The sequence below is a fragment of the Schistocerca serialis genome, chromosome 8 (assembly GCF_023864345.2).
Source record: "Schistocerca serialis cubense isolate TAMUIC-IGC-003099 chromosome 8, iqSchSeri2.2, whole genome shotgun sequence".
NCBI classification, from domain to species: domain Eukaryota; kingdom Metazoa; phylum Arthropoda; class Insecta; order Orthoptera; family Acrididae; genus Schistocerca; species Schistocerca serialis.
In genome coordinates this window covers 158,732,156-158,748,639 of record NC_064645.1, presented here as the reverse complement: position 1 = coordinate 158,748,639, position 16,484 = coordinate 158,732,156, and the positions used below count along the sequence as shown (strand labels likewise).

The 16,484-nt window shown below is 46.4% G+C and overlaps 1 protein-coding gene across 1 annotated transcript in view; it reads left to right on the top strand.

Annotated features, from left to right (window-relative positions):
• The window catches only part of LOC126416560 (pyroglutamylated RF-amide peptide receptor-like), a 153,801-nt gene that overhangs the window by 35,821 nt on the left and 101,496 nt on the right, over positions 1–16,484 (top strand). Inside the window, exon 3 of the mRNA XM_050084305.1 lies at positions 8,258–8,460. Coding sequence (XP_049940262.1) covers positions 8,258–8,460 — 203 coding nt within the window. The remainder of the gene's footprint in view (positions 1–8,257; positions 8,461–16,484) is intronic.

Genomic DNA, 16,484 nt, shown 5'->3' with positions numbered 1-16,484 from the left:
ACCTTTCGTAAAGCCAAATCATCGTCATCCAACAGAACCTCGATTTTCTTTTCCATTCTTCTGTATATCATTCTTGTCAGCAATTTGGATGCAAGAGATGTTATGCTATTTCTGCGATGATTCTTACATTTATAGGCTCTTGCAATCTTCGGAATTGTGAGGATGGTGTTTTTCCGAAAGTGTGATGGTATGTCGCCAGTCTCATACATTCTACACATCATTGTAAATAATCGTTTAGCTGCCCCTTTCCCCAATCATTTTAGAAATTCCGTTGAAATGCAGTCTATCCCTTCTTCCTTATTTGATCTTATCGTCCATAGGTCTTTGAAATTCTGATTTCAATACTCTATCTCCTTCCTCTTCGCTGCGACTCCTATTTTTTCTTCTTGCAAAACGTCATCGACAAGTCCTCCTCCTTATAGAGGTCTTCACTGTACTCTTTCCACCTATCCTCTCTCTCCTCTACGTTTAACAGTGGAATCCCCATTGCACTGTTAATGTTACTGCCCTTACTTTTAATTTCACTGAAGATTGTTTTCACTTTTGTGCATGATGAGTCCGTCCTTTGGACAATCTTTTTTCTTTTATTCACATCTGTCCTGTAGTCATTTCGCCTTAGCTTCCTTGCACTTCCTAATTATTTCATTCCTAAGTGATTTGTATTTGTGTATTCCTGAATTTTCCTGAACGTTTAGTAGGTCCTTCTTTTGTCGATCGACTAAAGTGTTTCTTCTGTTACTCATGGTTTTCCTTCTATCTTGCGTGGTTTCCCTTTTTAGAGATGTCCATTCCTGTTCAACTGAAATGCCTGCAAATGCCTACGGAGCTATTCCTTAACGCAGTAGCTATAGCTTTAGGGAACTTCAAGTGCGTCTCTTCATTCTTTGGTAATGCCATGTACCACTTCTTTGCGCATTGGTTCTTCCGTCTACCCTCTTATGCTTCAGCCTACTGTTCATCAATACTAAACTGAGTCTAACTCTACTCCTGGGTTCGTGTTTTCGGAATCTGTGCCTGACCATGATGCAGCCAAACTGGAATCTTTCCGTATCTTCTGGCCTTTTCCAAGTATACGTTCTCTTCTCGTGGTTCTTGAACAGAGTATTCGCTATTACTACCTGAAATTTATTATAGAACTCAACTACTCTTTCTCCTCTCTCATTGCTATTACTAAGTCGATATTCTCCCACAACTCTTCCTTCTACTCCTTGCACTACAACGACATTCCAGTCCCCCATGACAATCAGATTTTCATCTCCTTTACGCGCTACATTTCTCGTTCAGTATCATATGTTTTCTCTATCTCTAAATCTTCCTTTTGAGACGTCGGCATGTATACCCAAATTATTGTAGTCGGTGGTGGTTTGCTGTCGATTTTCCTGAGAACAACTATCAGTGAACTGTTCACAGTAAGCACTAGAAACGTTAATTCAAATCAGTGTCCACGAGCTGGAAATGTTATTCTAGCTGACCGAGCTGCACCGTCTCAGAAATAACAACAAGAGTTATCACGAAACTTGGGTTTTATAAGGTACTACACACCCAGTACGGCTTCATCCGAATAATTTTGCTTAACAGAAACGGCATACCATTAAATTTAATCTTGGACTGAGTATTGTTGAACTAAGCCCAATATTTGCATCCTGGGTGTTCATCATTAAAAGTCGGTTTCCATGTGTCGCCAACGAACACGACCCATTGCTACCGTGTCTTGAGTCAGTACTTCATCACGAGCTCACACGGACTGACCAACTCGCCCAAAACCTGCAACCAGGCAAATGCAGGTACAAAATGGTTCAAATGGCTCTGAGCACTATGGGACTTTAACATCTGAGGTCGTCAGTCCCCTAGACTTAGAACTACTTAAACCTAAGTAACCTAAGGACATCACACGTCCATGGCCGAGGCAGGATTCGAACCTGCGACCGTATCAGCAGCGCGATTCCGGACTGAAGCGCCTAGAACTGCTCGGCCCCAGCGGTCAAGCCGAGCTTGCATTCTGTCTCTTATTTTCTTAGTTGTCGATGGGACGTTAAACTCTAATTTTTTTTGTTTTATTTTGTTTCCAGTCAGATCTCATTTCAGCAGATACAATTATTGCGCATAATGATACAGACAGAACATTGGTATGATTCTATTACCAGAGATAATAAGTCAACAAAATACATTAGACTGATGCACCATTACAATAAAAGCCAGAACATTTTATCATAAAATACAATTATACATATACAAAATGAAACATTAAAGATATCCTCGAATTTTAAAGTTACATTCTACAAAGACGAATGAAATAACAGATATATTTGGCAGCAGGCCTATTCATGGAACTTAGAGCTATCCTAAGAGAAAAATAGGCCTTGTTTTCTAAAGTGTTTTGTAGTGGAATTTTACTTGGAAACATGTACAATGTCATCATCAATGAGAATGCAATCACAGCTTGTAGGAGGAATGAATTTTATCAAATTTCCGGCTTTATTGGTATTCATATGACCTGCATTTAGTGTGTTTATGAGTAACTGTTTCTCTTGTCGTAAGCGTCGAGCTGGAAAACCGAATGTGGCCTTGAATCGGCAGTTGAATCGCCCAATGCTATGTGCCTCTGATGTTAGGCTCTTTGTCCACTACTTTGTGCGCCGGCCGGGGTGGCCGAGCGGTTCTAGTGTAGCTTGATGAATGGCGAGCCACTCCGCGGATAATATCGACGCTTCAATGTACAAAGATTGTCCACACCCTGTTTTGATCCCCGCAAAGACATACATTTCGGAACAATCCGAGCACAATTTGTACCAGTCATGTCACTAACGATCCAGTGTTAACAGCGTAGAAGCTCTGAGTTCACTCGGACTTACGCGTGTTTTAGATATATGATCATCATATGCAGCACAGTGAATTTCTGTAGAGATATCGTTTGCTTTCTGATGTCAACAATGTGCCGTTGGATGATCCAGTATTTCACCATACGACTACTATGTGATATTGGTATGAGGGATTTGGGGTCCTTCCCCAGTATGACATAATTTGTGTGAGATTTGCTCATCGACATAATATCCGATGTAAAGGGTGATATATAGAAGGTGTCACCCTGTACAAGTATCGACCACATGAGAGCTTCCGTCTCATAATGAGTGAGGGAATGCCAATACCATTTGCATGACTGATGTTGTGTTAATGTAGCCACCACAAATATGCAGAATAGCTAATTGTATACAGTCTAGAATCTTCAATCGTGACGTGAAAGCGGAGTCATACAATGTGCAGCCATTTTCCATCTTGCTCCTAGTTAACTGTTTATGGATATTTAAGACAGTCCTAAGGTCGACTGTCCATTCTGTGCAATTCATAGCTTTCAGGTTGTTAATTCTCTAGGTTCACCGAACATATTAGACGAATGTCTCGCCACATACCAAAAAAATTTAAAATATTGGCTAAAATATTTCGGTTATTAATTTGCAAACTCTAATCTTCCTTCCTTTGCAATCGTTCACATAATAAATTGCAACTGAGTGCCTACGGGAAGCTTTCGTCAGTAACGATGGGGAGAAGCTTTCGTCAGCGACGATGGGAATATTAACATACTGAGATGTTATAATTAAATGTTTCCCTGAGACATTTAAGTGTCTTTTTATTATCTACGATAATGATCGAAGCAGACAAAATTAATTAAAATTTGTGCTGCGACCTGGACTCGAAGCAGAATTTTCTTGCTTTTTTTTTTGTTCGATTTTGAAGAAAAAAATATACGCGCAGGACTCGAACACGGTACCTCCAGCGCGGTAGCTGTAAACCTTTTTTTCCTCTTTTTGTTTTTTTTATTTTTTTATTTGTTTTAATTGTAAATTTTTTTCTACCAACTTATTTTTTATATGGAGAAAGGCGTCTTTCAGTTACGACAAACAAAATTAGAATGTATATCCGTAGCAACAACAGAACAAGAGTTCCTTCTAAACTATGAAATAGTATGATGATAGATAATAAAGAAAGAAAAATGTAACCAAATCCCGCACGCCATTCCATGTGCATGGCCCATCTGCGTACAGATTCCATGTTCCAAATTGATAAAACATTTCGCGGCATGTGGAGCTCCATGAAGGCGGTCATCCTCTGCCCGGTACTCCCCAATTGTGAGGGGGGTTGTCGAATGCACTGCGCAAATAGTTCGCAGCAAATAGTTGTCGGTATCGGGGTGTACAGTCAAGTGTGCTATGATTGTCATGGAGAAATTGCCAGTAATCAAGTACCATCTTCTCATCATCTCGAAAGAGGTTGTATATGGACATGCCCTTAAACCATGTGAGAGCGTGAGTCTTCACAGGTGGGAAATAAGTATCCTCTGGACAAAGGAGGAGCCGTGGCTCAATTGTGCGAGGCGCGATACGTAGGTAGCAGGCGAGGATCTTCTGCACTAGCAGCCATATCTCTAACGCCGATCCACATGTTAAACGGTGTTCGTCAGTATCCACGAGGTGGCAACGTGGGCAAAGGGGGGAATCCGTCATCCCAATAGCGTGCAGCCTTTGTCGTGTTACAACCTTCCCGTTCACCACCTTGTACCACGCGGCTCGTACCCGCGTGGGGAGGAACGGCTTCTGGACCGCTCTCCACACTGCCGGCCATAGGGTCGTAGGGCTCTTCCTCTCAATCACATTGCGAGGGATGGACCTTAGCAGCAGCCTGTAAACGTCTCTCGCCTTGGGAGTGCGAGTGTTGGGGATGTTTGGGCGCACGTAACTTTATTCAAGAATAAATGCCGAGAGGTGCGAGAGTGAGGGTGTAATGTGCGCAATCGTGACAGGTGGCAGAAGAGACGCCGGCAGCAATTCCTCTAACAGACTTCCCGTAAGGGAAGCATCTTTGAGGGTCCACAATTTCATCATTGTGCACAAGTATAAGGCTGTAAATACCACGCGGAGGGAGGGTGAGTGTTTCGTAGCGGACTTTGAATAGGTGTGCGGCGGTAAGATAATATCCAAACGCTGCTTGCAGTCTGTGTGCCATCGCTGTCGATACCGGTAGGACCTGAGCCATGTGGATCATCTTAGTCGCCACGTGAAGGTTGAGGTATTCCACACGCTGTAGGAGGTCCATCCGTCGAAGTAGGTTCCGGCGAACTTCTGTGCTTATTGCCTGTAGTAATCGTGCATAGTTCATGGCAGCCATGCGGCGCACATCCTGTGTAAATGTTATGCCAAAGAACCGGATCTTGTTGACTAGTGGGAGTGGGGCTCAAGCGTCCTCCTGTAGACCTCTCCCAATGGGCATCGCTGCCGACTTGACCACATTCATGAGGCTGCCCGCTGCCAATCCATAGCGATTGATCCATTGTATCACCGAGCGTACCTCGTCACCAGATCGGACAAGTAATAGAAGGTCATCAGCATATATCCTGCAGTGAAAGGTGTGATCCCTCAATGACATGCCCGAGAGCCTGTTTTTCAACCCTCCGACAAGTGGTTCGAGTGTGATCGCGCAAAGGATCATGGAGAGTGGGCATCCTTGGCGAACTGACCGTTGGATCGGAAAGGGACCCGCAATCCGTCCGTTCACCAGTACACGGGATGCAGCTCCACGGAAAAGGCGCTGAAAGATGTCAAGAAAGTCGGGCGGGAAGCCCATGCGGGCCATAACGGACAGAAGGAACTTGTGGTGAACTCTGTCGAAGGCGTGGTCGAAATCAATGGAGATCAGAGCAGCTCGAAGGCGACAGGATGTGGCGATGGCTATTAAATCCCTGCATTCACTGGTTGCCGTTTGCATGTTGGTCACTCCGCCCTGTGTCGTTTGCTCCATTGAGAGGAGTAGTGGCAGAACCTTCTTTATGCGGCTGGCGAGTAGTCGGGTGAAGATTTTATAGTCTGAGTTGAGCATTGTAATTGGCCTGTAGTCCTCGACCGTCCAACCGCTGGAAGGCTTGTGTATCGGTATGAGGAGACCTTCCACGAATCCAGGTGGCACGTGGGAACCGGGGGTCATCAGTTCTCGGTACATGATGCGTAGACGGGTTTTCTCCTTCCGCTAGGTCTTGACGTCGCGATCGCACGGCGACCCACTCCAAACGTGTCCTCGTAAGAGACAATATTTTTCCTTGCATTCGGCGGCTTTTCATTTGTCCGTTTGGAGATGGTGCTTGGCTGGCGAGTTCGCGGAGCATCATGTAATAAAAGTCCAATGTGTGACGGTGCCACGCTGCGATATCTTTTCCGAATCGTGTTAGCACACGCCGAAACGCTGGTTTTGCACATTCCACCCACCATGCTAGAGTCGAAGGGTATCGGGAAAGACGACGTTCGCAATCCATCCATGTGTTGGCGATAATCTGACGGTATTCCGGGGCTTGAAAATGTGCCACATTCAGCTTCCAGGGCCCTCGGCCGCTCCATATCCGCTGCTGCTGTAAAGTGAGTGCGCATATGAAAGCGCTATGATCGGAGAAAGCAAGCGGCCAACGTTCGGCGTCCAATACTCCCGGCGCTAGAGCTCGTGAGACATAAATGCGGTCTAGGCGACTGGCTGAGTGACTAGTAAAATATGTCGGCCCGGGACGGTCATCGTGCACTGTCTCCCACGTGTCGACGAGAAGCAGATTTCGAACCAGGAGCCGAAGTTCTTGACAAGTCGAGAAATGTGGGACTTGGTCTTTGGGGTGGAGCACACAGTTACAGTCGCCTCCGAAGATATATTGATCGAAGCGACTGATAAAGAGGGGGGCGATATCCTCCGAGTAGAACAGCGATCGTTCGCGGCGTTGGTCAGTTCCTGATGGGACGTAAATGTTAATGATGCGCGTGCCCAGTGCTGTGATCGCCAGCCCCCTTCCTGACGGAAGGTAAGTCACTTCTTCGTTGGCAATTCCGTCGCGCACTAGTATTGCCGTATCGCTATCATTACGGTCCGCCGGTGACGTATATGTCGCATAACCGTCGAAAACGGGGAGGGCCGCTATATACACTTCTTGCAACAGGGAAATGTCAACATCCTAAGAACGAAGCATCTCACGCAGCAACTGGATCTTCACTGCCGTTCGTATCGTGTTGAGGTTAAGCGTGGCGATACGATAAGCTTGTTGCCGAACCGCAGGTGCTAATTTATCCATTAAGACTGGAATTACCTATGACGCTTCTGACTGTATTGACACCTCTGCATCCCCCCAAACCTCATCTGCAGTCCTTTCTAGAGATCCAGCGTCAATGGCGTGGGCCCTGTTGGCGTTACTTGCATGGTTCAGTCGTCGTCGTGGTCATCCGCCCACGTCGGGGAACTCAAAGCAAGATCGGCTTCCCTAGCTTCCTCCGGAGACAGCATGGGTGCTTGCACTCCAGAAGGTGGTGGGCAGCATCTGTCCTGCATATCGGCATCCGATTTTGCCACTATAGATATGTGTGGTTTGTCCTCAGTTCCGTTCGGTGGTGCCACACTGCAGCAAATGGCGGCTGCCTCTGTGGTAACGTCGTCATTGAAGGTGGAGTCGTCGTCCTCTGGAGGCTGTGTCACATCCCGTTCGGAAGTTGCTCTACACCTCCGCTTCCGACGATTCGGAGAGTGTTGCTTCCTGGTGTGTCCTTCTGTGTCAGACGATGGCAAAGATTCACGACGTTTCGGCACAAAGGCAGCCGCCGGCACAATAAGCGAGTATACGGCCATGCTATCGTCATGTATCTTGTTATCCGTCGACGGGGACGGCGGCATCGGAGTTGAATCCGTAGCTTGTGGAGCGGGTGTGTAGTCATCGCCATGTATTGGAGGATGGAGCCGCGACCCAACAGTGGACGTCGGCTGTCGTGGTGAAGTGGTAGCTGTCGTGAGGGCTGCTGCATAAGTCACGGGAAGCAGCGTCGGCTGCGATGGCGGGCCCACTTGGTAGGCAGAAATGCTAACCATTACACCACCGCAGTACGATAGTCAACATTGCTGCACGAGCTTCCTAACCTCAATGCCCTCCCCAACACAAACATCATTTCATTTTTCCCTCACATATTGTCACTACCGCCTGGGCTCTCCGATATTGGCAAGCACCCCAGCATTGGACGTAATAGGACGTCCTTGTACCATTGGTGATCTTATAAATCTTACGATTAAATGTTCGTGGAGCAGCATTGACTATCGTACTGCGGTGGTGTAATGGTTATCATTTCTGCGTGACAAACAGCAAGACCCTGGTTCGAATCCTGGCCGCACCGCAAATTCTAATTAATTTCGTCCGCTTCGATCACTATCGTCGATACTGAGAGGTGGTCACTAACCGATGTGTTTGTTCCAGGGTCACAAGGAGGTGGGAACGCACGTCCGTGCGTACTGGTGCATCCGCGATTGGGAGATCCCGCTGTGGTGGCGGCTGCACGAGGTGTACATGCTGCTGCTCATCCTCGTCATCCCCACCTGCATCATGACGGCCACCTACAGCGCCGTCTGCTGGGAGGTGTGGCGCGTCACCAAGACGCGCCACGGCATGACCGCCGGCTCGTGAGTACATCTCGCTTCTCTCATCATTGCCGCTCACCAGGAGTGCTTCTGCCTTGTATTTTCGCACTTTATCAGACTTCAACACTGGACTACGCAATGGCACCGTTTTCGTTCATTGACCTGTCGCATGTGCTAGGTCTAGCGAAACAGTGTCAGTCGCCTGCACGCAATGTCTCACGGGGCCTGTAATGTTGTAACGGGGCAGATACCGGTACTGCCACGATGTACCGAATCTTACCCTTACGCCAGGTTCGCACACGCAACTAAAGTGACGCCACAGCTAGGTCTAGCGAACCAGTGTCAGTCGCATGCACGCAATGTCTCACGGGGCCTGTAATGTTGTAACGGTGCAGATACCGGTACTGCCACGATGTACCGAATCTTACCCTTACGCCAGGTTCGCACACGCAACTAAAGTGACGCCACAGCTAGGTCTAGCGAACCAGTGTCAGTCGCATGCACACAATGTCTCACGGGGCCTGTAATGTTGTAACGGTGCAGATACCGGTACTGCCACGATGTACCGATCTTACCCTTGCGCCAGGTTCGCACACGCAACTAAAGTGACGCCACAGCTAGGTTTAGTGAACCAGTGTCAGTCGCACGCACACAATGTCTCACGGGGCCTGTAATGTTGTAACGGTGCAGGTACCGGTACTGCCACGATGTACCGAATCTTACCCTTGCGCCAGGTTTGCACACGCAACTAAAGTGACGCCACAGCTAGGTCTAGCGAACCAGTGTCAGTCGCATGCACACAATGTCTCACGGGGCCTGTAATGTTGTAACGGTGCAGATACCGGTACTGCCACGATGTACCGAATCTTACCCTTACGCCAGGTTCGCACACGCAACTAAAGTGACGCCACAGCTAGGTCTAGCGAACCAGTGTCAGTCGCATGCACGCAATGTCTCACGGGGCCTGTAATGTTGTAACGGTGCAGATACCGGTACTGCCACGATGTACCGAATCTTACCCTTGCGCCAGGTTCGCACACGCAACTAAAGTGACGCCACAGCTAGGTCTACCAAACCAGTGTCAGTCGCCTGCACGCAATGTCTCACGGGGCCTGTAATGTTGTAACGGTGCAGATACCGGTACTGCCACGATGTACCGAATCTTACCCTTGCGCCAGGTTCGCACACGCAACTAAAGTGATGTCACAGCTAGGTCTAGCGAACCAGTGTCAGTCGCACGCACACAATGTCTCACGGGGCCTGTAATGTTGTAACGGTGCAGATACCAGTACTGCCACGATGTACCGATCTTACCCTTGCGCCAGACTCGCACACGCAACTAAAGTGACGACACAGCTAATGGCATACTGCAGTGGCACGTGGGACATCCAGATTTCGGTGGCGTCACTCAAGTGTCGCAACTTAAGTCATGCTACAAAAAGTTCGTCTCGGTTGTACTTTGTGACGCCATTTGTCTTGCACCAGTGTCCCTCGTAGCTGTATTTTGAAACGCAAGCAGTCTGGAGCAGTTATTGTGTCCTAATTGCTGCCGTACTCCATTCGATTTCATCGTGTTTTTATTTTACTGCTGAAAATCTCAAAACAGTGGATAGCACATACACTTGCACAACTTCTGTAACTACAGGAACAACAATCTTACATTATTATTAAACTTTCCATAGCAAGGTGTCTGTGTCTATGCGAGCGCGCCCAAATACACACACACACGCACACACACACACACACACACACACATGCACTCACACAATCCACAATATCAATGGTGGGATATTTGTAGATGAATAAATAAATAACTTAATATGCATCCAATAGGCGAGTCTTATAAACTTCGTGGTTTGAGAGACCAAGCACCGTATGAATTGTTGGTTACATGCGGGAAATAGCCTCCAAGTGTTATGTGGGAGCTTTTAAACTAAAAATTAATTGTTCGGAATGCCTGCGTCAAAGAATACAGTAGTATTCTAAAATCTTGGAAAAGTTGCGTGTCTGCAGATGATAGTTACATGTCAGTTGTTGGTTAGTATGCCACAGCAGTCAGCGTTTTCGTCCTCGAGTGTTATTGCTTTTATAAATGCATTTGTGGCCCCTGATTTACCTCTGTGCCAAGTATGTTTCCGTATCCAGAATGTGTGTGAATTTCTAAGGGAACAAACTGCTGAGGCCATCGGTCCCTAGACTTACACACTACTTAAAACTAATTTATGCTCAGGGATTCAGTAACCGCAGTGAAAGTGTTGACTGGAGTTAAGCACATCATAAAGGCGCACGTTTAAGGATATGTTTGATCAGTTATTGTATATTTAATCAACGTGAGCAAGTCAAGTAACATGCACTACTGGCCATTAAAACTGCTACACCAAGAAGAAATGCAGATGATTAACGAGTACTCATCGGACAAATATATTATTCTAGAACTGACATGTGATTACATTTTGACGCAGTTTGGGTGCATAGATCCTGAGAAATCAGTACCCAGAACAACCACCTCTGGCTGTAATAACGGCTTTGATACGCCTTGGAATTGAGTCAAACAGAGCTTGGATGGCGTGTACAGGTACAGCTGTCCATGCAGCTTCAATACGATATAACAGTTCATCAAGCCGGCCGCGGTGGTCTCGCGGTTCTAGGCGCGCAGTCCGGAACCGCGTGACTGCTACGGTCGCAGGTTCGAATCCTGCCTCGGGCATGGATGTGTGTGATGTCCTTAGGTTGGTTAGGTTTAAGTAGTTCTAAGTTCTAGGGGACTGATGACCACAGCTGTTAAGTCCCATAGTGCTAAGAGCCATTTGAACCGTTTTTGAACCAACAGTTCATCAAGAGTAGTGACTGGCGTATTGTAACGAGCCAGTTGCTCGGCCACCATTGACTAGACGTTTTCAATTGGTGAGAGATCTGGAGAATGTGCTGGCCAGGGCAGCAGTAGAACAATTTCTGTATCCAGAAAGGACTGTACAGGACCTGCAACATGCGGTCGTGCATTATCCTGCTGAAATGTACGGTTTCGCAGGGGTCGAATGAAGGGTAGAGCCACGGGTCGTAACACATTTGAAATGTAACGTCCACTGTTCAAAGTGCCGTCAATGCGAACAAGAGGTGACCGAGACGTCTAACCAATGGCACCCCATACCATCACGCTAGGTGATATGCCAGTACGGCGATGACGAATACACACTTCCAATGTGTGTTCACCGCAATGTCGCCATACACGGATGCGACCATCATGATGCTGTAAGCAGAACTTGGATTCATTCGAAAAAAATGACGTATTGCCATTCGTGCACCCAGGTTCGACGTTGAGTACACCATCGCAGGCGCTCCTCTCTATGATGCAGCGTCAAGGGTAACCGCAACCGTGGTCTCTGAGCTGATAGTCCATGCTGCTGCAAACGTCGTCGAACTGTTCGTGCAGATGGTTGTTGTCTTGCAAACGTCCCCATGGACGATCGAGACGTGGCTGCACGATCCGTTACAGCCACGCGGATACGATGCCTGTCATCTCGACTGCTAGTGATACGAGGCCGTTGGGATCCAGCACGGCGTAAGGTATTACCCTCCCTGAACCCACCGACTCCATATTCTACTAACAGTCATTGAATCTCGACCAACGCGAGCAGCAATGTCGCGATACGATAAACCACAAAGGCGATAGGCTACAATCCGACCTTTATCAAAGTCGGAAACGTGATGTTACGCATTTCTCCTCCTTACACGAGGCATCACAACAACGTTTCACCTCGCAACGCCGGTCAACTGCTGTTTGTGTATGAGAAATCGGTTGGAAACTTTCCTCATGTCAGCACATTGTAGGTGTCGCCACCGGCGCCAACCTTGTGTGAATACTCTGAAAAGCTAATCATTTGCATATCATAGCATCTTCTTCCTGTCGGTTAAATTTCGCTTCTGTAGCACGTCATCTTCGTGGTATATCAATTTGAATGGCCAGCAGTGTACATTTAATACCGTAGTCTAACATTATTGCAATGTTTCTCTTACCCATCTGCATTAATTACATTTAAAGGAATCAGCCTGCATCGGTTCAAATCGAAATTGTGTGTAAGCCATCCCAGATCTCTCTACACTCACTCTACGGCAGGGGTTCCCAAACTTTTCCTCTGACGGAACACTTTGAGAATCCTGGTACTCTGGTGAAACACCCTGTCTGTTTTGAAGGCTAATAAAATTTTTAAAAATGAGAAATGCTTGTTTTATTCAATAAATACTTCAGTCTTAAATCGTGAAACAGAAATTACGCTGAGGTGGCAAATGTCATGGGATAGCTCCCAATATCGAGTCGGACCTCCTTTTGCCCGGCGGAGTGAAACTCCACGTGGCAGAACTCAACATGTCGTTGGAAGTTACCTGCATTGTTACTGACCCATGCTGTCTTCACAGCCGTCCATAATTGCGAATGTGTTGCCGGTGCAGAATTTTTTACGGGAACTGCCTTCTCGGTTTGACACATTTGTTCGATGGGATTCATTTCGGGCGGCCTGGGTGGTCAAATAATTCGCTCGAACTGTCCAGAATGTTCTAACATAGCCTATTTCATATATAAAAGTCGCATCTTTTTTTTGGTACTGCTGCAGATGGTCTCCAAGTAGCCGAACATAACCATTTCCAGCCAATGATCGATTTAGTTGACCTAGAGGACCCAGCCCATTGCATGTAAATACAGCCCACACCATTATGCAGCCACCACCATCTTTCAATGTGCCTCGTTGACAACTTGGGTCCATGGCTTCAGGACGTCTGCACCACAATCGAACCCTATCATCATCTCTTACCAACTGAAATCGGTACTCATTCCAACAGGCCACAGTTCTCCAGTCGTCTGGGGTCCAACCGATATGGTCACGAGGTGCTGCAGACTATTTTGGTCCCTTACTTTAAACTACGTAAGATGAGACTTCAGCACTAATTATTTTCATTACGTAGGTGAGGCCAATATAAGTTGAATACTTTGTAGCAGGCCAAATAAGTGCTTGATTTTATTTTAGGTGAGCGCCAGGCTCCCTACAAGTTAATAATTTTACGAAATCAAGTCCAGGCCAGAGTTCACTGATCTCACTTAACTGATATCGCTGAAAATATCTGAACTCTTGTAAATGCGAATTACTGAAACCCTCAAACTCAAAGTAAATAATGATTTAAAATGATTTAGTAGCCACAGCTATGAATGAAATCTGCAAAACAATATTTGAATCTGCCGCGTAATGGCGGCCAATTGTTGCCCGTCAGCGATAAGGGCTTTTGGGCGTCGTAGCAGCTGAAAAATACTAATTAGTCTTTCTCTGCAAGTGAATCATTGAGATGAGGTGCTTGTATTACCTTGAAATAATAACATGAGCTAGTTTTTATACATATAATTTAAGTAATACTTTACATACACGCCTTAACATCGTCTAGCAGAGAAAACAACACGAACATCAGAAAGCGTGAAGCGCTACCCACAATCTCTAACGAACAAAAGAAGCGGAAGAAAAAGATTTGTTCTGTCCATCGTATATATAAGTACACGAAGATACAAATATTTGATTTCGACATATTTTTCACTATATTAATCATCAGCGATAAAGGCCTTTTCACATCAGAGTATTTACGTTACAGGTTTTCATAAATATTACTAATATAGTTCTTCACAAATGCGTTTTAAGTCTTGTCTATTTTATGTTATTCACTATTTTTATATTCATTTCACACGCGCTGTCTGTAAAAATCGCCTAAGGGACACTACAAGGCGATGTCGTTTTTTTAACAAAGGCATTTGCGACAGTCGTCTGCTGCCATGGCCCATTAATGCCAAATTTTCCCGCTCTCTCGTAACAGGAACGTTCGTCGTTCGTCCCACAGTGATTTCTGTGATTATTTCACGCGCGTTACTTGCCTTTTAGTTGTGACAGATATACTGAAACGCCGCTGCTCTCGGTCGTTAAGTGAAAGCCGTCGGCCACTGCGTGTAGGTAAAGCCTGAAATTTGGTAAGCCGGCCGCGGTGGCCAAGCGGTTCTAGGCGCCTCAGTCCGGAACCGCGCTGCTGCTACGGTCACAAGTTCGGATCCTGCCTCGGGCATGGATGTGTGTGATGTCGTTAGGTTTAAGTAGTTGTAAGTCTAGGGTACTGATGACCTAAGTCTCATACCGCTAGGAGCCATATGAATTTGAAATTTGGTATCCTCGGCATACTCTTGATACATACTAAGATGTTATCCGTTCTTTCGGACATGTCCGAAAGAACAGATACCATCTCAGTATATATATATATATATATATATATATATATAGTTAAGGCTCAGCGGCCACTTGACCATCTTCTTCTTCTGTGCGAATTCACAAACAGTGCCCGAACTCTTACGGGAATCGGCAACGCGCCGCGAGTAATGAGTATTATGGGCGGGAGCACTACGAATGCAGTCGCGCTATCCTCTGTGTCCTCGGTGGCTCAGATGGAAGTTTAGCTACCCTCTGTAATAAAAAACTGAGTTAATGGATCAACAACGACGTCCGCCCCGAGCAGATGCAACGAACAAAAGTGAACAAAATGAGACTTTAAAAAAAAATTTTTAAAAAATGAATAGAGCGTCTGGCATGTAAGCAGAAGATCCCGGATTTGAGTCCCGGTCGCGGCACACATTTTCATCTGTCCCCGTTGACGTATGTCAACGCCTGTAAGCAGCTAAGGGTGTTCATTTCATTGTAAATTTATACTCTTGATACTATGAATCTTGCAATACTGAATTTCCTAAAGATTTTCGAAATGGAATTTCCCGTGCATCTAGCTCCAACTACCATTCTGCGTTCAAAGTCTGTTAACACCCGATGTGAAGTCATCATCAAGCGAAAACCTTTTCACATGAAGTGACAGCTCCGCCAATGCACTGCCGCTTTAAACCTTGTGTATGCGATACTATCACCATCTGTTTTGCGTACATCGCTGTTCTATGACTTTTTCATCTAAATGTATATTAAAATTATAAATAAAATTAGTATGGTCAGAATGTGAAAATAGGACGACATGTTATTAATAGTTTTTCACGGAGCTCTCATTCGCTTCCCACAGAACACCAGCGTGCCACACAACACAGTGAGAAACCATGCTCTACGGCAACACTGTTAGAGACACATCAACTTCATCAGCAAACCGTTTCAGTTGTAGGTCATTCCATCCGAAAGATCATTAATGTTCAAGGAGAGGGCGAGGGGTCGTATCACAGTTGTCCGAGGTCACCCTGACATTGCCACTGTCTCTGACGATCACCTGCCTGTACATCTGCCAGCGACAGCAATTTGTACGTCATGTACTGACTGGCTTGTTTATGCCCTTCGAATGGCACTGATGACAGTAAATCACATTACTCAGGCTAAATACACTAGTTTTATGAGGCGCGGCGCAATGTCCTTTCCTGCGTCGACCTCTTCATCTCACAGTAGTATTCGAGTATTTTTCTGATATAATCCAATCTCGGTCCACCCGTATACCGTCTGCAAAAGGCCTGGGAAAACAACGTTCTGCGAACGCGACCGCTCCGGCCCCCCTCCGACTAGAGCTCCGAGCGCAACGGCGAGTTGGGTTGTGTTGAGGGGTGGCGTGGAAGGCCAAAATGAAGGCTGAAGCCGGACGCCGCTAGAGAAGACGTGTGGGGGTGAGGCGGAAGGGGAAAATGAAGGCTGTAGCCGGACACCGCTAGAGAAGAGCAGTCGCCTTGTTGGAAGGCAAGCAGTTTGCTGACAACACTACTTCCGTCAAATTAGATTTACGTTGTATGTAAACGTAGGCTTCCGCGGCCGTTGTCAGTCAGTAAAATTCTTCTGGGTTTGAGGCCGCATTGTCATCTGTAAAATTCCGTCGTTTCGGTGACTGTTGCAAGGAGCCTTCCACAGGGTGTATTGCAATACACCCTGAGGAAGGCGCCTCGCAACAGTCGCCACTGTTAATGAATGGGCCGATTGAAACTGCAACGCAGATTTACCCACAGATGCTTATACGTATTTATATTAATGACGTACGTTTAAACTGTCACGCGATGAAACCGAGGTGGGAAACAAAAG